The sequence below is a fragment of the Leucoraja erinacea genome, chromosome 13, assembly GCF_028641065.1.
Source record: "Leucoraja erinacea ecotype New England chromosome 13, Leri_hhj_1, whole genome shotgun sequence".
Taxonomy (NCBI): domain Eukaryota; kingdom Metazoa; phylum Chordata; class Chondrichthyes; order Rajiformes; family Rajidae; genus Leucoraja; species Leucoraja erinaceus.
The window spans coordinates 13,264,017-13,286,638 of NC_073389.1; the positions used below are offsets into that span (position 1 = coordinate 13,264,017).

The 22,622-nt window shown below is 42.6% G+C and overlaps 1 protein-coding gene across 1 annotated transcript in view; it reads left to right on the forward strand.

The window, feature by feature from the left end:
• LOC129703105 (cilia- and flagella-associated protein 47-like) overlaps window positions 1-22,622 on the forward strand; it is a 422,488-nt gene that overhangs the window by 285,476 nt on the left and 114,390 nt on the right. The window contains exon 52 of the mRNA XM_055645303.1: window positions 11,105-11,280. Coding sequence (XP_055501278.1) covers window positions 11,105-11,280 — 176 coding nt within the window. The remainder of the gene's footprint in view (window positions 1-11,104; window positions 11,281-22,622) is intronic.

Genomic DNA, 22,622 nt, shown 5'->3' on the forward strand with positions numbered 1-22,622 from the left:
CACATGGCAACAATGTTACATCTTAAAATATGAAATAAATTAGTGCCATATTTAGCATTCAATCACCTTTTCAAACACAACTTCTTTTCCCTTGCTATTAACCTAGCCCTTAGGAAAGAACATATATTTTTTTGAGCAAAACGTTCTATCTTCTTTTCTTAATCATTTAAGTAATTTCTTGTGAAATTAGTCTTATTTCTTCTTTAAGGATAGTACTATCTTTAAGGATAGTAATTTATACGTAAGAGAAGAGCAGAATTATTTTTGGAACAAGGGCATTCATATGAACAATGGCAATGAAAGAATCAGGGTCGCTGGATTCTGATTTGTTTTCTATATGAAACTGATATGAACATTCAAGTGAGCTCAGTATGACATATATTCTCAGTTTACTGGTAACCTCCCACAGTGTGGGTGCAGAGTGGAGTTGTGTTCTAGAAAACGACCTACAGTATATCATGATTTTCGCGAACACAAAGCCACAGCATCTGAGAATGTATCGAGAAATGTGAATTGAAAAATAATTTCATGTTGATATATTTACTCATTTTTATACATACTGTAAGTTCTGTAAGAGCAAATTTTATGCCATATCTCAAATATTTGGGTAGTGATTTGTGAATTTTGTACAGGGCAATTTCCATTCCCTGAACAGCTGTGACATGGGGGTCATCAGTACACTAATTGTTAGTTTAAAAATAATTTAAGACCCGTGCTCTGCAAGTGGTGCATCATTCCAATATAAATATGAACAGTATCTTTCAAACATTTACCTTCGAGCTAGCACCGTCTGATGAATAAGTCTGATGATCACCTCATTTTCTATTTGAGAATACAGACATTCTGGTCATTTGATTTCCCCTCTGGTAGCGATGTGGCACGATATATTTAGCGGGATGCCCCTTTTTTGTTTTAACCATTCCATAATTTTCTGATGCAACAGGATCAATGGTATTTGTTTTACGTTATTATTCTAAGCCCAAATTGCACCAGAATAACTTAAACCATTTTAGTTTTAATTTTAATTACAGTGAATAGCCAAAGAATTGTGCTGATTGGCTTTCTGATTTTTGCTGGCTTGTTGAAAAAAGAACCCAACCTCTGAATAGGTTCTTTCACACCCAAAACCAAGATCCCAATCTAGTCAAGTGCCTGCAGATGGTTCCCACAAAATAATTTCTATGCTAATATCACAGTGACAGTGACATTCAATCTTATCACAATGTATTTTGGTTAGGTATTGTCCACTTTGATGTAGATTAATTGTTCGATGCAAAAGTCAGTTCAGGTTTCCTTTCCTGGTGCGAGGAGAAATCTTACTGGTAATTTCTCAATTTTACGCTGCAGATCATGTCAGCTGCACAGCTGGGTTCAGCTAAATGTTGAAGACAATGTAATATTTATGCTGATTATTCTCATTTTTTGCTACATTCAAAATTCTTCTCAGCATGATCTTGGTGAAACCAGTGATATTGCTATATTTGTGCAATTCCTTTTTTAATCTTGTTCAAAGGGTGACAGTCATCATTTAAAAACTTTACTTGCCCCGTATCAATCATTTTCCAGAAGTTTTTTGTGTAACTTTGCTGTAGGTCTGGAGGAAATAATTGATTGAAGATTGTCAATCATGAGAATAATCCAACATACTATCAAGTAATCGAAGATTAGGGAATAGTAACAGAAAGTAGCGACTCATATTATAGTGGCCTGCAAAGTCTTGGAATTGGAAAAACCATGGAACCATCTTCATTTTTCTGAACAATATTTTGCAAAGTAAATAGGAGCAACAAAGTATTACATAGTGTATGAAGGAACTGCAGATGCTGGTTTACAACAAAGATAGAGACAAAATGCTGGGGTATCTCAGCGGAACAGGCAGCATCGTATTCCTTCTATCCAGCCATGCTGCCTGTTCCACTGAGTTACTCCAGCATTTTGTGTCTATGTCTAGTATTACTTAGTATCTTTAACATGGGAACTGACTTTTCAACCCAATCAGTCCATGCAGACACTTATGTTGACTCGACCGCCTCCTATCATTCCTCATCTAAGCCTACGAGCAGAATTCTCAATTCCCTTCTCCATCAGATGCTTTCTCAACATTCTCTTCAATCCATTTATGTTATTTGCTTCAACTGTGCCTTATGGAAGCAAATTTGTTTCTTCTGAAATACCTATGGGATTTCTAGTTGTGTTATATTGATATTGTCTGATTATGCACTTTCCGACGTGAAAATATTTGTAGAAAATCTTTACTTCAATTATTGCCTTGTTAACTTGCAGTACTGTTTCAGTATATTGAGATGCATTTGTTCCCTTCCCCATCTTGCACTTTCCACCTGACCATATATCCGTGTTGAACTTCATCTGCCAATTAGTTGCTTATTCTACAGATGTTAGATATCTTATTCGTTGCAATCCTCCTTGACTTGATTACCCCCATCCCCCTCCACACCCCCTACAGTTTGCATCAACCACAAATTGTGAATGTGGTCTTGATTCCAAAGTCTAAATCTGCAATATTAATTGTAGAAACCACAGTGGTCCCAATACTGATTCTTGTTGAATACTATGAGTCACCACCTTCCACTTATGAATTGCTACTCTTTATTGCCACTGTGTGCTTTATGTTTTGAAGCCAGCAAGCAATTCAATTTGGTACCTGTTCCTGAATCTGCATTCATAATTTGTAATGGGATATCTTATTCAAGGCCTTTTGAAAATCTATATATTACATTTTCAGAATTACGATAATCTATTTTCTTTTGTTATCCCTTCAGAAAATTCAATTAGGCTGGTCAAGCAAGATGATATCTGTGCTATCTACTTATGATCATTTGAACTTCAGACCCTTTTTCTTAGAAATAAGGTTTCCATTACCATTCCTACCACTGATGTCAAGTTAACTGATCTACAGTGGCCTGGATATGTTCTAACCCCCTTCGTCAATATAGACACAATGTTAGCCACCTGCCTGGCATCACAATTTTTATCCTAAAGAATTATTAAATAAGCACAATAATTGCACTGCAATATTTTCCCAAGATTTTCAAAATTACATGAATCCATCCAGACTACATATTATCCTCATTGAATTTGATTGATTATTTTAATGAGTCCTCTTTGATCATTAAAGTGCACATATTACCCATCTCATGTTATGTCCACGTGTTCAATCTCTCGAGTAAATACTAAACTGGAATAATCGATTAACATTTCTGTCAAGTCCACCTGTAGTATAGTCTTGACTTTCGGTAACGGCCTGAATCTTATCCCAAACTTTTTTATTGATAAGATGTTTTACTATCTTAATGCATCAAACTGACATTGTTGAAGTTAGCAATATCTATACATTTAAGTATAAACCGGTGTAAACCAGCATCTGCAGTTTCTTCCCACGTATTAATACACATTTATATATATTTTTTTAAATCATGAGCTCACTCGAGTTTTTTGATAAAATTGCTTTAAACGTAAGTTGACAATATGGAACATGAAGAAACATAGGGAATGTATTTTTTTTTTTTTATGTTAAGGAAGCAGTGGTAGGCACATGATAATATCAGCAGGGCTTTGTTATTGATGTCCCCTGAATAATGGTTAACTTTGTTAAGGCCACACACACAACTGTGTATATGCATGGCATGCATCTACATTTTCTCTGGAGGGGAGGTTGAAGGAAGATTTGATGAAATTATGTAAAATAATGAGTGTTTTAGTCAGAATAGATTGCGAGAGGCTATTTCCTTTGAAGGAATTGTTGAGGACGAAAAGTCACAGATATAAAGGGGATGAGAATTAAGGAAGATATGAGGACATTTTTTCAATGCATCATGTGATTGGAATGAGGAATGCACTTTTTGCAAAAATGATGGAGAAAGATTTCATTGCGGCCTTATGGGGAGAAGTAGATAAAGCAAAAAAGATTTGCAAGTCTATTGAGAAAGACCAGGGAATGGGACTTTTGTTCAGGTGGAAAGGCAGTGCTATCCAGTGAGCTGGATGGTGTCCTCTCGTGCTGTAGCCATTCTATGGTGAGTTTTTTCTTTGTTGTAAACTATTCAGACATTTCAGTGGTTTTTCAAAAGTATTCTACTGTCAGCAAAGCATTTATTTGTAAAATAGGTATTTGTTCTCATGAAGCTTCATCATATCTATTCTACTCAAACCATCCACCTAAATGGATCTTTCCAGTTGACAACTGATGGTGAAATGTAAGTTTAACAATCTTGTAAATATGCACATTTCTAGAGTCTGTTTAACTTTTGATAGCTATTATCTGGAAGTGATTCAGTGATAGAAAGACAATTAAGCTTAGTAACATTTAAGATTGAAATTAGAAATGCAGATGCTGATAGTGGAATTTTTTAACACTTTTGTGAACTATTATCTCTTTAAAAGTGTTTTATTTATGTAAGCAATGGCTACTTTACCTGAAATGATAAAGTTATTCTGTAAATAATACATTTTAGTATGATTCTAAGAAAATATATTTAGCAGCATGCAATTTTATCCCACTTTGTCACAAATATGTTAATATTTTTTTAAATAATTTCCATACTGCACAAGCTTTTTCCAGATCCATGTACTTCATGGCAAAAAATAGTTTTGGAATAATATCCACAATCTTGAAATCATTATTTTAGTTTCCAAGTGGAAGCATTAAATCCATTTCCTTCAGTTAAACTCTGTGGAATGTAATGCATTTAGATCAATGGGTTTTCACTGCAGGAGGTTTCTTTGCTCACAGCAGTATATCTAGTCAAATATTTTTCATTTTAGTTATATCTCCCCTTTATAATAGATGAATTTTGTGCAGCAAGTTTCCAATAGATGACACATGAAATAGAACCAGAATATAATTGCAATTCTGAGCATGTTAGTCAACAGCCAAAAAGAGTAGAAATAAGTTTCAGCAATGGCATGTTTGTTCAAAGGATATTTTGATATCGAGTAATATCTGAATGAAAGACGAAACCTAAACAATAGCAGGAACAATGAATCAATGGGAAATGAAAGAGATTTAACAGTGAGTATTAAAATATGGACCTGAATATGAAGATGGAAAGAAACAAAACTATGGGGAGGGAATTGTGGAACCACCACCAATAATGCAGAAGAGCAAAGAAAGCAGGCACGTGTCATCAGGAGAGGCAAGGTAGGCAGTGCCTACCCTGACTAAAATTATAAAATGGTAATTATTAAATATAAATAGTAAAAGAACGGGAGAATTATGCCTACCTAAGAGATTGATCTCTTGGGTAGGCATAATTCTCCCGTGCCTTTCATCCACAGTATATGTAACACGCGAAAGTATGTGCAACTCACGTACCGTCAATGCTGCTTCAGTGCTTCAATGACAACGGTCTATAAAGGCTGGTGAAATTCTGCCTTTGCACCGTGGACTGCGCGCATGCGCAGCATCGTACTGCACATGTGTAGTGCAAGTTTCTTAGCGGGTTTTTCCAAACATGGATTAGTCATTATTTTAAGAATATCTGAAGAAAAAAAGAGAGAAGAATGGAATTTGTGTACAATTAATGTGGTAAGTACATTTCTTTGAGCTACCGTATTTCCCGGCAATGAAGACGCAATTTTATACCCTAAAATAAGGCCTGACAATTTACCTGCGTCTTGGAGGCCGAAGGCCACATTGCAAGCCAAGAAAGATTTTTTTTAAGTCGACTGACAGCTTATGGAGTGGAGAACAATCTGCGCATGCATGGTTTTTTTTTTTTTTTTTTTTTTAAAAGCCAACCGGCTGCCTATCCTGAGTAATTACTCACGGCACGTGCCTGAAAGAAAGGATAGATACGAAAGAGGAAAATGTCACGGGGTCATTCAACTTTTACAGTGCAAGAAATTTATGTTACAAATGAGGGGAAAATAAACTTTAGATAAGAATTTTAAAATTTGAGGTGCTGATAGAAGGGTGTCCATCCAATTCAGCAAACTATAAAGGTATGCTGGAGTCAATGCAGGATAGGATATAGACAGAAGACTGGGAGGAGCGGAAACATGGTTAAAGCAGGATGGGAGCCTGTCAGAAGAGGGTAGAAACATTCATTCTAAAAGTGACTAAGAAATGGAAGAGCATTTCAACGCATCCGCTCTCTCTACTTTTTGTTCAAAATCTGGAATTTGTCTTTTTTCATATACAATGTGGCAGTGACGCAATGGTTCACCCCGTGACTGCGTGGGTTGTCTCCGGGTCCTCCACTTTCCTCCCACATTCCAAAGACGTACAGATTGTAGGTTAATTGGCTTTGATAAAATTGTAAATTGTCCCTAGTGTGTAGGACAGTGCTGGTGTACAGGGATCGCCGGTTGGTGAAGACTCTGTGTACTGAAGAACCTGTTTCCGCGCTGTATCTCTAAACTCTAAACTGAACTAAACATATTTTGTAGGTCATGTATTGACTTAAGTAATAAGTTATTAATATTTTTGTAGAACAGATCTCAGATTTTCATAGTCTTAAAATAGAACACAGTGAGTACTTTGAATATGCCAGTTTAATGCTGTGATGATAATGAAGTCATAGAAACATAGAAAGCAGGTGCCAAATTCAAGTCGCAGTTTCCCACTTCAAGCCAGGTGCGGGCACCATATGATGCAGTTTCATACCATCATCCAGGAACTGTGCCCTGGCCACCAAATTCAAATGCAGTTTCATTTTCCTGCAGGGTCCAACGACCCACATAAATGAGTTATACACCATTTCAGTTAGGGTGCAAGGCCACCACATTCAAATGCAGTTTCATACCATTTCAAGCAGGGTGAAACCACCATAAAACACCACACTCACAGTTCATTAGATATTCAGTGTGTTCAGTTGATTTACAACTCAGACAGTCATGACCTCTCCATTTATGCTGTGCTTGCACCCCACACTATCTTTCTCAGCCCTCCCCCTCCCATCAGAAAAGTGATTGACAGGAGAGAGATTCTCCACATTATTTTAAACATTAATAATTGTATTTTTCATGCGGAAGAATCCTCTGCCACATATGAGCAGAAGGGGATTCTGAGTAAGACCAAAAATCACAGTCATAAATGGTAGCGTATCTAAAATCAATAGGTCCAGGGTTGTCATGTTTAGAAAACAACCCTTTGCGCTTTTCACTCAAAAAACATGGGGGATTTGGTGACTCAATTTCTTGGAGAGACACACAACACCCCCACACAAGTGCCTTTTTCATGTCAAACCAAATGTGTTCTTTTCACTTAGTGTTGCTGTATGGTAAAACCACAACCATATTCATTTCAAATTTCACTGTAGTGTTATTCTTATAATTTCACCATAACTTGCAGAGACTGAGTATTTATAGTGGAGATGAATGCTGAATCTCAACATTTCTTGATGTTGAAATAACCTACATTTCGTTCCCCAGGTACATTTTCTAACAATGACAGAATTTTGAATTTTAAAATTCATGTTGCATTGTTATCGGCCTCCAAAGAAGTTTAATTTGAAACCTTCACTAACGCATAAAAATAAATTCACTTGATCTTATTTGATCATCCCCAATCAGTACCCCTGCTTTCTTCCCATATCCCCTGATCCGCATTTTTAAGCCCTATCTAGCTCTCTCTTGAAAGCTTCCAGATGCCTCCACCGATAGGCACACAGACTTATCACTCTCTGAGTAAAAAGTGTCCTCGTCTCCGTCCTAAATGGCTTACTCCTTATCTTAAACTGGAGGTTCTGGAAGGAACATGGGTGTTTCGCCTCTAGGGTCCAAGCCCTTAACAATCTTATATGTTTCAATGAGATCCCCTCTCTGTTCTAGACTCCAGGGTGTACAAGCCCAGCTGCTCCCTTTCAAAACAGTCACCCATCCCGGATTCCTTCTCTCCGGTGATGCAAGAATGTCCCGCTGAGGGACCAAAAACTGCATGTTCCAGGTGCGGTCTATCTTCAATTTAAACCAGCATCTGCAGTTCTTTCCTCACAAAGGATATGAAGATTGTCCTTCCTCAAATTAGGGGACCCAAAACTGCACACAATACTCCAGGTTAGGTTGGTAAATCTGTAAAAACATGGGCTCAATACAAACATGGTAACTTAATATCTTTCAACATGTTGAAAAATGTCCACAAGTAAAATATACCGGGATGTAAAAATTTGATACTTTTTAAATGATGTCATATCGTAGTAGTTCGTTAGTTTGCATAATAGGACCCGGTCCTATATCACTATTGTATGTTAATGATTTAAATAAGAATACTCTGTATATTCATTACCTTTGAATGTAGCTTTGTAATCCTATATTTTGAGGTCTATTTCACAATATCTATCAGAAGAATTTTCAAATAATCTTGCCCAAACTCCGGTATCTTTCTATGCAATAATATCACAAAATATGGCATTGTTTCAGCCACATTATGCCAAATAACAGAATGTGGGTTATTTGTTACCAGTCACCCCATCCTAGAAACAACAGAACTTAAAGAAGAACGTTTGTTTTACTAATGTACGAGCATATACCATACAGAGTCCATATAATATATATAACCATATAACAATTACAGCACGGAAACAGGCCATCTCGACCCTTCTAGTCCGTGCCGAACACATAATCTCCCCTAGTCCCATATACCTGCGTTCAGACCATAACCCTCCATTCCATTCCCTTCCCATCCATATAACTATCCAATTTATTTTTAAATGATAAAAACGAACCTGCCTCCACTACCTTCACTGGAGGCTCATTCCACACAGCTACCACTCTCTGAGTAAAGATACCACTCTCTGAGTCTCTGTATCTCTCTGATCCATATCCAACAAGCTATTGTGATCATTGCATAAAAGGTATTATTGTATAAGAAATTTGGTGTGGAATGATAATGATAATCCATCTCAGTACTCATTTAGGCAAGTCCCAAGCTATAGACACTTTTCCCCCACCCCCAATCCCCCTCTCCCGATCTTCATTTGACCGATCTTTTACTCAGCTGCTGTAATGTTTCCTTCCTATCAAAATATCTGTGTAACATCTCTGTCCCTATCTTCCAATTCCCACTTTGAAATAAAATACAACTTACGACTTAAAAATTTCGCAGCAGGATCGCTATATAAATGCAAATATATGGTGTACCTAGCATCCCCCCCCCTTACCACCACACAAGAAGCGTAACTTGTAGCGTTTGCATTTGGAGAAGTTCGATACGGACCAGGAATGAAAATTAATAGCTATGAATCGATTAACAGCGAGCTACGAGGTGAGATTGAAACACCTGTCAGAGGGCTAAGAAACAATCCTGAGTTGACGGCGTATTGTTTTAAGTGAGCATTTTGCAGCGACCTCACCATATTCTGGTTAAATATTCTTTCCACGGAAATCTCCTATTTCACTTTGAAATTATATTCATTTATAACAGTTTGTAACATCAGTAACCACCTTAATGTTTGTGCGTTTAGTACCGGGTATGCTTGAAACTATTTATTGTAATGTACTGTAAATTTTTTTTAAAACTACATCAACCAGGTGTGAAAATTACACTGAATCGAACGACGATTGAAAATGCGTGGGAATCGACTAATCGCGAACCTGCTGCGAAATTTTTAAGTCGAAAATTGTATTTTATTTCAAAGTGGGAATTTGAAGATAGGGACAGAGATGCTACACAGAGATTTTAAACTCGGGAGAGCTCTTGGGTGAACTTGCACAGTGGGACAGGGCTTGAGGCAGCATCTATGGAGTGAAGGAAATAGCCAACGTTTCGGGCTATTTCGGGCTACGTTGCATATTTCCTTCGCTCCATGGGGGGGGGGGGGGCAGGGAGTCAGACTGTGCAATGACGGGGGGGATCCCAGTGTGAGAGTGAGTCACCACCTGCGTACAGCGTTCCCACATCCCTCTTCTCCACCAAGCAAGGCACACTCCTCTCTCCCCTCCGCCCTCTCTCCCCTTCCTTCCCTCATCATCCCCCCCTCTCTAAAGAGGGAGGTAGTGAGAGATAGGGAGAGGGAGATCTAAAGGGTAACTGGTTTTGGTCTCCAATCATCTCACAAAGGGCAGCCAACAGTGGCGAGGCAGAAGGGAGAACTCTCTCTCTCACCCCCCCCTTCCTCTCTCTCTCTCTCTCTCTCAAATTCTCTCTCCCTCCCCTCCCCCACTCCTCTACCCCCAGCCACGTTTATATCTACAGTTCACTCCATGAGTGTGTGTGTGTGAGAGCCGAGTAGTGTTTCTCATTCTGACTGCTCCGTGAGCTGCTCGTATTGACAATAATCGTGTCCAACTCTTAACTGAAAACGTGTGGTTTGCATCTGAAAATCCCCCCGTCTCTCCACGGCTCCCTCACACACACAGACAGAGACACACACGCAGATAGAGACACAGACACACACACACACACACACAGAGACATACACAGACACATAGTCACAGACCCACACACATACAGACAGACACGCACAGACAGACAGAGTTAAGTCACACCCATACCTCGGCCCAGACATTAACCCCGACACCAATGTTAACACAGACTCAAACCTCCAGCCTGGTCTGCTGTTGTACCGGCACTGAACGAGTTAACACAACCCCCAGATCTGTTTATCCACAGATTGTCTCCCTCCAGCAATTATCTACCCAGTTGTCTTTCATTTCTGCTTCAGGTCTTTTAACTCTATCTCTATCTCCCCCTCCCCCCCCCCCCCCCCCCCCCCCCCCCCCCCCCCCCCCCCCCACCCCCCCCCCCCCCCCCCTCCCCCTTCGGCGCGGAAAATTAACGCGGGCCCCCCCCCCCCCCCCTTGGGCGCGGGGCCGAATTTGGAAAAATCGGTCCAATCGGCCTAGGGCCGGCCCTGCCCGTAAGTGGCGCGTTCTCTCGGAAATTACATCGCAATGAGTCATAAGCGGTCAAGATCTTAATTTTAGTAATATAGATAACATTAGATATACCAGGGCTATTAAGATTTTATTTAAGTCAGCCTGCAATCCTCATTTTGGTCTACAATATTTACCCTTTCAATTTATAGAAATTAGTTGCTAGATTATACATTATTTTTCCAGGTGTGTGAAATGTTAAAAAATAAAATAACCCGCAAGACATCTGGATTCAGCATTTTTTCATGCAATTTGTTTTTCCCATGTCTAGGAATCCATAGATGTGAAGATCGTGATAACTAATCCCATTGATGAACCCCTGACACTGGATGTTATGCTGAATGGAGATGGAATTACAGGAGACACCTGTTTGGTAGTTAAGCCAAAAGAAACAATTTCCTATGTGGCCAGGTTCGCTCCAAGCATTGTTGGTGAAACTATTGGAAGGTAAGATAAGAAAAAATACAGAACATAGAGAATATGTGTTTATAACAGTGAAGTGCTCTTTATCAATGCGCCTAAAAGTTGTCAACCCAGATTTTGAGGTCAGTCACAAACTTCCCATGTTCAAAAGAAGTTTTTAAAATAAATTTCACAGCATTAATGTGCTCCCACTGTAGCTAAATCTTCAATGGTGTTGTCCAAGATGGTTGCAGTCTTCAAGAATCCCGCATGCAGCATGGTAAGGTAGGGATTCGAGCAAGCTGAGGCTAAGAAAAAACAGGGGGGGGGGGGGGGGGGGGGGGGGGGGGGGGGGGATCTATGGTAACTTGCTCTCAAATTGGTCAAATCAATGAACGCCTTTTAACTGCAACAACTATGATCTTTAAAATCCAAAATGCAATATTTTGTTTTGAATTTTGTACTCTTGTTCAGGGTTTTTTTTTCTCAAGCTGAGCTTTGTACTTGGTTATCCAGGATTCAAGTACAGGTGCACAACCTTTTATCCGACAGCCTTGGGACCAGACACTTTTCGTAATTTGGAATTTGTCGGTCTTCGGAATGGAAATTTTTTAGCGTAGATTTTAATGGCTGGCTCAGTGGTAGAGTGCCCGGCTCATATCCGCAGGGTCGCGAGTTTGCGCCTATCCCGGCAGTTCATCGGTCGCGAGTTGATCAGTGTAGTTTTTTTCTTGCAAATAAATGTCTGTAAAAGTAATGTTTGAATTAATTACTTACAATTGTAATGTGACCGCAGCATACGAAATCCCGCACTCAAAACGGGGCTTCAAAACCTAAGTTGACATTTTAACTCTACGTGTGCAGCAGAGACAAACGTACTTTGGTACTACGAATCCTGGAAAAAATGTATTTTCTTCCAGGTAGGCGAATACCCTCCCGCGCATATACCCTCCACTTCATTTTTAGTTCCCCTTTCTTAAGGACCGATCCGAGGTTCCGCTGTCCACCCCCCCCTCCTCCCAACCCCTCTCCCGTCCAATGTACCCTCACCTTCTCTTTTATGAATGGGGATTTAGTTCCCCTTTCGTCGAGGACTGACAGGAGGTTCCGCTGTCACCTCTGTGGGCCGCCCTCGGTGAACGTCCTGTCTCCCTGTCCCTGGGATAGCAGGGGGCACAACAGAAACAACCCCCCTCCCCCCAAAATAGCCACAACACATTCAAACAATCTTCGTGGGATTGAGAAAGAAGAAAGGTCATAGAAATAGCAAAATGCTCTGTCATACTTGACCATCAGACTTGTCATTTCTAAAACTCAGCATCCTGCCTGTGCCAGTAATTTCCTGGCTGCATCAGTATCAGTATGAGGATTGGACGATTGTAGCAGTTTTTTTTCCAGCTCCTCTTCATCATCCTGTAGGAAGAATGTAGATAAATTGGTATGCGGTGTTTGAAATATTTATGAACATTTCTAATCTAGCTCCTTGTGATGCTGAGAAGAAGCCGCAGGTTGTCAGCAAGGGGGTGGAGTAGGCGGAAATGCTTCCGATGTGAAATCAATTTGCAGAACAGTTAAATACAATCTACGTGGAGCCAGATGGTAGCTGAATGGTGTTGTCTGTTCTAAGGGCAGAAGCAGGTGTTGATGGTGTGATTGCCAGCACAAGGAGCTGTGGTGTAATATCACACAGTGACTGAATTATGAAAAATGGGAGCAAATTCTTAGAACTGCTGGGCTGTTGCAAAGCTTTGCTCGGAGAAATAAGTAGGTGATGATAACAGTTTCCACTTCACTGTCCTGGTCAAATCGCTTAAGTAAGTAAGTAAGTTAGTTTATTGGCCAAGTATTCATATACAAGGAATTTGCCTTGTTGCTCCGCCCACAAGTAACAACATGACATACAGTGACAGTTACGAATGACTCAGAAAACACTAAACATTAATAATAATAAAACATTAATGATAAAACACCATTGATCAAGCATGTGAACCAACAAAATACCAGATCAAAGAGAGGCTACAGATTTGGCTGTTGAGTAGAGCAACTACTCGTGGATAAAACTGTTTTTATGTCTGGCTGTGGCAGCTTTGACAGTCCGGAGTCACCTTCCAGAGGGAAGTGATTCAAAGAGTTTGTGGGCAGGGTGAGAGGGGTCAGAGATGATCTTGTCCGCTCGCTTCTTGGCCCTTGCAGTGTACAGTTCATCAATGGAGGGAAGGTTGCAGCCAATAACCTTCTCTGCTGATCAGACGATTCGCTGCAGCCTCCAGGTGTCGTGCTTGGTGGCTGAGCCAAACCAGACCATGATGGAGAAGGTGAGAACAGACTCTACGATGGCCGTGTAGAATTGGACCATCATTACCTGTGGCAGATTGTGTTTCCTCAGCTGCCATAGGAAGTACATCCTCTGTTGGGCTTTTTTGACTGTGGAGTCGATGGTCGCCCCCCACTTAAGGTCCATGGAGATGATGGTTCCCAGGAACTTAAAATACTCCACAGATGTGACTGTGGTGTTGTTGATGGTGAGTGGGGTGAGGGGAGGGGGAGCTCTCTTAAAGTCTACAATCAATTCCACAGTCTTAAGAGCATTGAGCTCTAGGTTGTTGCTACGGCACCAGGACGCCAGCTGTGACACTTCCTGTCTGTAGGCAGATTCCTCCCCATCCTGGATCAGTCCAATCAGAGTTGTGTCGTCCGCAAACTTGAGAAGCTTGATAGAGGTGTCTGTGGAGGTGCATTCGTTGGTGTAGAGTGTAGAGGAGAGGAGAGAGTACGCAGCCTTGTGGTGCTCCTATGCTGAGTGTTTGCGGGTCCGAGATGTGCTTTCCCAGTCTCACATGCTGCTTCCTGTCTGTCAGGAAGCTAGTGATCCACCGACAGAGGGGTTCAGGCACAATCAACTCGGAAAGTTTGGAGTGTAGTAGCTCTGGCACAATGGTGTTGAATGCAGAGCTAAATCAACAAACAGGATCCTCGCATAGGTCCCCTGGTGATCTAGGGACCTTTCCCATTTCCAGTATCCATTCAATGTCAAATAAAAATTGAAAGAAGGAAATACTGGCAGATCTGGCAGCACTTGAGGATTTAATACTTCAGATCAGTTATTTATTAGAACACTCCACAGCTGGCGTTTCCAGTTCTTACTGTTTTTAGATTTACTTTTAAATTTACTTTTTGCTTACCCATGTAATGTCCACTGAAGATAACAGACTGCGATGATCTTGGGGATTTGTAAGGGGCATCAATATTTAATTGCTTATCCAAGTTCTTAAAACCTTTTTAATTGAGTCTACTTTTGTTCTCACCGCTTGTCCATTTCCTTGGTCAAATAAATAACATATAGTGCTCAATGCATAGTTAAATGGGCATAATTTCTGACTTCTTTAAAACTGCCATCCTGTGAACTGCCATTCACCATCCAAAACCATGAGGGTATTATTAAGCAGAAACTGAAACAGCTACACAAATAAAATGGCTGCAATAGCAGGTCAGAGACTGGGTATTCTGTGGCAAAAGACTGATGTGCTGATAACCTGAAACCTTTCTACCATCCACAAAATATGTCAGGAACTCAATTGAATGTATTGCACTTACCTGGATCAATGCAGGATCATCAACACTTAAGAAACATCGTGGACAAATCAGCCTATTTGCCTGACCACTCCCATTAACCCCTACCTTAACATTCATTTCCTCCAACATTGTTGTGCAAGGCTAAAGTGTGCATGGGGAAAACTACCACCTGCACATTTCTCTCCAAGATTCACATCATCGTGACTTTGAACTATTTTATTGGTCCTTCATCTTTGCTGGGGAAGAACTTGCATTTGGCATGTCACTGTTCTGCTGTATTCACATTGGAGCTATTGTCTCTGTCCCCATTTATCAGACTTTTCTGGTTAAGCTGTAGCAGAGTCACTCACTGTGTTTTCTGCAGGGAGTAACGAGAGAGATTCCTGGCTGCTTCAGAGGTGCACTGCCACAATTACAGTGAAATGAAAGAAAAAACATTTGCAAATCTTATGTATTGCAGTCATGGTATTTTACATCCAATTAAGTATTGAGTTCAACACGTAGCACTGAACTATCAAAATAATTATCTGTCTGTGTAATTAGTAATAAATATTGGCAAAGGCTTGTTAATGGAGCAGCATATCAAAGTAGTGCGCTAGGTTATATACTTAATTTTTTAGATTGTCATTATACTTTAGAGAGGTGGGTAGAACATGGCCAGGGAATTGCAGGTTGTTCATAGCTTATACTAGACTAAGTGCAGACCCGTTGGGTCTGTTCCCCAACGCAATATTCCACCATTCACCCGTTCCCCCAATGCAACATTCCACCACTCACCCATAGCTCCCAACAGCACAGGCACGGCTCATTTCCCCTCATCCCCCAGCACTCTTCTCCTCTTCACCCTCCCTCTTCTTTCCCTTCTCCTCTTCCCCTCCCCAATCCCTCTCTCACCTCTCCCTGCCTCACCTTTCCCCTACCCTCAGTCACTCCCTCCCTCTCTCCATAACTCCTCTCCCCTCCATACCCCCCTCCTATCCCTCTATCTCCCACTCCTCACCTATCACTATCCCCCCACTACCCCTCCTCACCTCCCCCCCCTGCCCTCCTCTCCTCTATTCCCCACTCACTACCTCCCCCACTACCCCCCTTTCCCCCCACTCTCCCTCTCCTCCCCACCCCCCTCCCCCCACCCTCATTCCTCATCTCTCCAGGATCTCGAGGGTGCCGCTCTTTTCCCTCCTTGCGTGCCCGGAGGCAGCAGCGCTGCTGTCCTCAGAACCAGGCTCAGCGCCCAGGCCTTGGATCCTCGCCAAGGCCCCAGCCCGCCCCCGGAGCCGGCCGCCACCGCCACCAGCCTGAGCATCCAGACCCCGGATCGTTGATGTGGCCTCTCGCTGCCACCACCACGATCTCAATTCTGGAAAGGTCCCTACAGCTGAGGACCCATTGGGTGCCCTTTGCGACACCAGTAAAGATGCACATGGGAACTCTCCCCCAACAGCGAATGTGCGTTTTTTAAGGTTTTAAAACCTTAATAACTTTTAAAATATACCATCAATCTGAATAAAACTTGCATCACTTACAGCACAGGACAATGGTGAGTAAGGTGGGGCAAAAATCGCAGCACTATCGTGTACAGTTTTTGCGCAAATAGAAAAACAACCTGCAGATAACAAGATGAAAGTTTTATTTATATACTAGACACAGTTTGGGTCCCAGTCACACGGGAGCCCTGGTCCCCCAACGCAAATTGTAGCGATATCGTTTACCTTTTTCGACAGACAGACAGACAGACAAACTTTATTGAATTTTTCGAAGAAGCAAAAGATTGACACTGGTAATGTATACTGAATGTAATGTACCTGGATTTTCAAAAGGTTTTTGATAGGATCATATCTTAATAGATCACAACATCAGGGAATGTTGACCCAGAATGGAAGTAGCAGAATGAATTGCTAGCTGGCTTCCAGATATAAAGTGGAGACTGGGAGTGATGGATCGTAATGAAAGAGGGTGGCTGCTGATGTTTGTGGTTTAATTGAATAATTCTTGGTTTGAAATTAAAAACACTTCTAAAGTTGTATATGACATTGAATATAGTGTGCTGGAGTTTGGCTTGGCAAGTTCAACAGGGGTGACAAAATAATATTGAGGGTTTCAATAAATGTCAGGACTTCAAAATGGGTGAACAATTCACAGATTAAGTTCACACAGATATATTTGAGCTAGTACATTTCAGTTTGAGGTATTTTATTATTTGAAACATGCAAACCTAGATGGTGAAGATATGAAGAGATCTTGAAACACAAATAACACCTATCACAAGAAATGTTAGAGGATTATTGTAATAGCATGAGCGTGATGGTGGCCTGTCAGTAACGACGATGGCGGGTTGCGCAGTCTCAATTCTGGTGAGTTCTGACATGGCTCACGAGTCCAATTTGTGAACCGCACACCTGAGGGCAGATGAAGGTCGTCGCTGGCGGGTTCTGGACGGTAGCCTTCCTCCTCTCCCTGGCTTTAGTAAGTCACTCTAGGCGGCGCTCCTCGAAGCTGCTGGCTGATGTTTGCACTGCTGAACGCCAGGTTTCCAATTGCTTGGGCACAAGACCACAATAGTGGAAATGGTCCTTGACGTAATCTTTGTACCGCTTCCTGGGACGCCCACTGTTCCTTTGTCCCTGGGAGCGCACGCCATAGAAGACTTGTCGCGGCATGTGAGTTTCATCCATCCTGATATGTGCCCAGTCCATCGGAGCTGTGCTTTGATGATCATTGTCTCGATGCTTGTGAAGCTGGATCTGTCCAATACTTGTGGGTTGGGCACTTTGTCCTGCCAGCGAATGCCCATGATGGACCATAACAAGCACATATGGAACTTCTCAAGTAGACGGATGTGGTTCCTGTACAAGGCCCATGTTTCACAGCCATAGAACAGGCTGGAAAGCACAACTGCTTTGTAGACTGAGTTTAGTTGACAGCTTGATGTTGTGGTGGTTCAACACTCGTGTACGCAGTTGTCCAACTGGCTTTGCCGATTCTCGTTGAGATTTCCTTGTCCAGGGAGTCATCGGATGATATTACGCTTCCCAAGTATTTGAAGGAGTCAACGGCTTTCAGCTGTGTGCTGTCAATGTGCACACTTGGGGGCGGTGCTGCAGAGTCTGGAGCCGGCTGGTGGATGACTTCCGTTTTGCTGAGGCTGATAAGAGACCAAAAGCCTGTGCTGCTTCCGCAGATTTGGTCACAATTAACTGGAGGTCAGACTCCTCATGAGCCATGAGGGCGCAGTCGTCTGCAAAAAGGACTTTGAGAATGAGCCGTTCGTGTGTCTTGGCTTTGGCGTTCAGTCGTCGAAGGTCAAAGGTAAATCCGTCCAGATAGTACGTCAGGTACAAGCCACGGTCGAGGTCCTGAAGTGCGTAACTCAGGACGCAGCCGAAGAAGAGGTTGAAGAGTACAGGGGCCAGAACGCAACCTTGCTTCACTCCATTGGAGATGTCGAAAGGTGCAGAAGTTTTGTTGACCAGAACTGTTCCTGTCATGACATCATGGAAGAGGGGATGATCTGGATGAACTTTCTTGGGCAGCCGAGCTTGTGAAGGATCAACCACAGAGCCTCCCGGGTCACCATGTCAAAGGCCTTTGTCAAGTCGCTGAAGACTGCGTAGAGGTCCATCTTCTGCTCGATGGATTTTTCCTGTATCTGTTTCACCGTGAAGATCATATCAGCAGCGCTGCGAACAGGTCTGAAACCACACTGAGACTCCGGCAAGCTTGCTTTCGCGACCTTATTGATTAGGCGGTTGAGGATGACACGGGTCAGTATCTTTCCAGCTATGGACAACAAGGAGATGCCTCGGTAGTTGCCACAGTCAGCTTTGCTACCTTTGTTTTTGAACAGTGGCGTCCCTGAATTCATCGGGCATACTTTCTGTCTCCCAGATGTTGGACAAGATGTTATGGAAGTGTCTCAGGACCTGCTGCCTTGTAGAGTTCAATAGGGATTCCGTCCATGCCCGATGCCTTGGCTGTGCTGTTTGACTGATGGCTTGCTTGATCTCTTCCACAGATGGGTGGAAGTCAACGTCGTCAAGTGTTGGCTTTTGTGGGGTCTGGTCAAAAGCGACTGGGCCAACGGCAGAGGGTCTATTGAGGAGGTTGGCGAAGTGTTCTCTCCATCTGTCTGAGATGCTGCTTTTATCCTCGAGCTGAGTTTGGCCGTCAGCTGCAAGGAGGGGGGAGGTGGTCAGCTTGGGTGGCCTAAATCAAGCTGAAAAATTGCTCAGAGTTGTTCATGTCTGCGTAATGTTGAACGTCAGCTTTACTCGCCCACTAGCTGTCTTGCATCTCTCGTAGCTCCTTCTGTGCCTTGCTCTGCAGGTGCTTGAAGCGATTCTTTCCACCCGAGGAGGTTCACTCCAGGTTACAACAGAAGCGTGACATTCAAAAACAATGGTTTGACAAAACAAGTAGGCCACTGCCACCACTGACCAAAGGGCGGGTGGTCCGTTTACAGACTGACAAAGGCCATGACCGTATTGGAGTGATTTCTGGAATTGCCTCAGAGCCACAGTCATATATCATCAGTCCTGATGGCGGCACCTACAGGCGTAACAGCCAACATATCCTGCCTGTGAACGAACCAGTTCCTCCTCCATATTATCCAGACCATACAAATACACTTCCGTCTGCATCTAGCGGCACTCCTATGCTTCTACTAGCACAACAATCCATGTCTGCAACAGCTCCTCTGCCCTTGATGTCTTTGTCTGCGCCACAGTCTCCTGCTTCGTCTCCAGGAATGCTGATCCAGTCTCCCTCGCCTGTGAAGCCACCTGCCTCTCCCCGGGGGGAAAGAATGGAGATAGTCTCTATCGTTCATGTGCTGGTCATGTTTGTAGACTGGTTATGAAGTACATGGACTATGTTTGACTTTCCTCCAGTTGCCTTACTTAGTTGATAGGTTTGTCATGTTATTGATTCTTTAAGAGGGAGGATGTAGATCAGTGTTACTCATGTTATAAGTCATGCTTTTGTAGTTACGCCCGCTTGATTTTACAGTATTCCTCCCTGCCTGTCCCCTTTAGAATTAGAAAGACGTGCTAGCATGAAGTTTCCTATGCTATGTCGTTAATAAAGTATTTGGACCTTTATCATGGTGTAAGGCTTCATTTATTACAACAGCCGAAACACAACAGATGGAGGATATGTCATTCTGCCACTCGATGAATGCCTTGTGTTTCTCCTCCAGGAGTTTGGTCATTTCATCATTGTTTACATCAAACCAGCCCTGGTGCACTTGCTGCCTGCGTCCCAGGACTTCCTTAGCTGACTCTTGTCATCAGCTCTTTGCACTGGTTCCACTTTTCAATTGGGTTGCCTGTCAGTGGTCCATGAGCAGTCAGCTTGTTGTCCAGCTGGGACCGCCACTTCTCAGTGACGTCTGGTCGTTTGAACATCTCGGTGTTGAATGATGCACGGAGAAGCTTAGATGTCTTGCTCTGTGGCAGAGGGACGTGCAGGTTGAAAATTGACCTGACCAATCTGTGATCATCCAACACTCAGCCTCCCCACATGGCTCTGGTTATCTTAACATCACAGATGTTCCGCCTGCGGACAATGACATAGTCGATGAGATGCCATTGCTTGGACCTGGGATGCATCAACATGATCTTGTACTTGTTGGCCATTCAGAAGAGGGTGTTGGTGAGGACGAGGTCATTTTCTGCACGCATACTCAGGAGGAGTAGACCGTTTCCGTTCATCTTTCCAAAGCCATGAGGTCCCATGACCTGTTCCCAGCACTGGCTGTCACTGCCAACTCTGGCATTGAAGTCCCCTAGCAGTATGAGCTTGTCGCTGGCAGGGGTTTGCTTCACCATACAGTCAAGGTCCTCGTAGAACTTCTCTTTGACCTCATCACTGCTGGTCAGTGGGGGCATAAGCACTTATGATAGTCAGGTTGCGAGCAGAGGCAAGGGAGAAAACGAAGCTTCATGAGACATTCATTTACTCCTGTAAGAAGATCTGGCATCTGTTGTGAGAGGGATGTACTTATAGCCAGTCCAACCCCATGGATCTGATCTTTGTTCTCTGCTTTACCTTTCCAAAAGAACGTGTAACCACCCATCGGTTCACAGACCGATCCTTCATTGGCGAAACCCGTTTCGCTGAGAGCAGCAATGTCGATCCTGTACCGAGCTAGTTCCCTGGCTACAAGGGCTGTTCTTCTCTGGGGCCTTACTGTGGGGTCTCTGTCCACGCAAGTGCGTAAATTATATGTGGACAAGATGAGTTTCTTTTTTTGTTTATAGTTTCGACCGCAGGTGAGGGTTAAACTGCCAGCTACGGCTTGCTGGCCAGTTCGTTGAGGGCAGGCAATGTTTAGGACATCTTTTCTAGTCCCCTCCCTTACTAGCGTGAGCTGAAGCGGGCTGCTCAGTTGCCTAGGATGCTGCCAAACTTCCTTGCTGCCCTGGTACAAAGAAAAGCGAAGACTGGTCCATAGGCCGCCTACGTGCAGGTTCGGAACTACGACTTCAAGTAGTTACCTCTCCTTGTCGCTTTGCTCCTCGCCCTTCGCCGCAGGACTTTGTGTAGAGAGGAGGGCCGCACAAAAACCTGTGCGTGAATGAATTTAAGGTGGAGAAGCTCTCGGCCGCAGCTCAGAGTCCAGTGGTATGAAAAATCATCATGGCTGGAGATTTCTTGGCTGCAGTGGATGGCCATGTCATCTTTTGTGCTCTGACTAGCCCTTCGCATGAGCGTTAAACAGATGTGGAGGCATTGGAATGGGTATGCAGACAACCTGAAATGATGATGCCTGCAATGCGAGTATATTAATGTCAGGAAAGGATGAGCAGACTTGATTTTTCTTTTCTCATGAGCATAGTTTGAAGGGCAATAAAGAAAAAAACTGGGGCAAGGCAAGCCTTTCACAGCCGCTCTGCCATTAAATAAAATGCATGTAAGCTTTTTACCTCAAAACCACAAACTTATCTGATCTTGAAAAAGATGACAAGTTTTAAGAGTGGATACAGAGAAAATGTTTCCACCCGCGTGAAAAAGCACAACTGCAAGCCATCAGTATAAAGCCCTCACCAAGGAATTCAGTGAAGAATTCTGAAAAAACTTTGCTGAAGTTTGGTGAGCATTTGGAACATTCTACAATGTTGTGTTGTGCATTGAAATAGCTGTGCTGATAGAGTGACATGAGGAAGGAGGAGGAGTTTGCAGTGTAGCATAGATGTCAGCAGGGAACGGCTGTGCCAAAAGATTTACTGTGTGATGTAATCAATGAATGGAACCTCAATCACGAATCTTCTGAAAATGTGCAATCCACAAACCACAACAAACACAATACAAACTTACAAATCTTCATTGCCACTTCAGTGAGTACAGATTCAAAGTAGTGTTTGACAAAGTTAAAGTATATACTGCAAGGCAGTCCAGTTTTCTAAAAAGATAGACTACAGCAGCTAAATGGCAGGAAGTGAGATAAACACTCCAGCAAACCAATAATGAAAGTGCAGATATTTTTGAATCCCATCTAAAATGAGTGTATATCACAAATGTCCAAAAAACTGACTTGAGGGGACTCAATGTGTCCCACGTGTTCCTGATCTGAAATGGCATTTGGAAAGAACTGGAACTTTGGTTTTCAAAGATTGAAAGATACTGCATAGAAACATCCTCTTCGGCCCACCGAGTCCATGTCAACCATCGATCATGTGAACACACAAGTTCTATTTTATCCCACATTCACATCCACTCTCCACACACTATGGCAATTTACAGAGGCCAATTAACTTTCAAGCCTCATCTCTTTGAGATGTGGAAGGAAATCATAGCACTCGGAGGAAACCCAC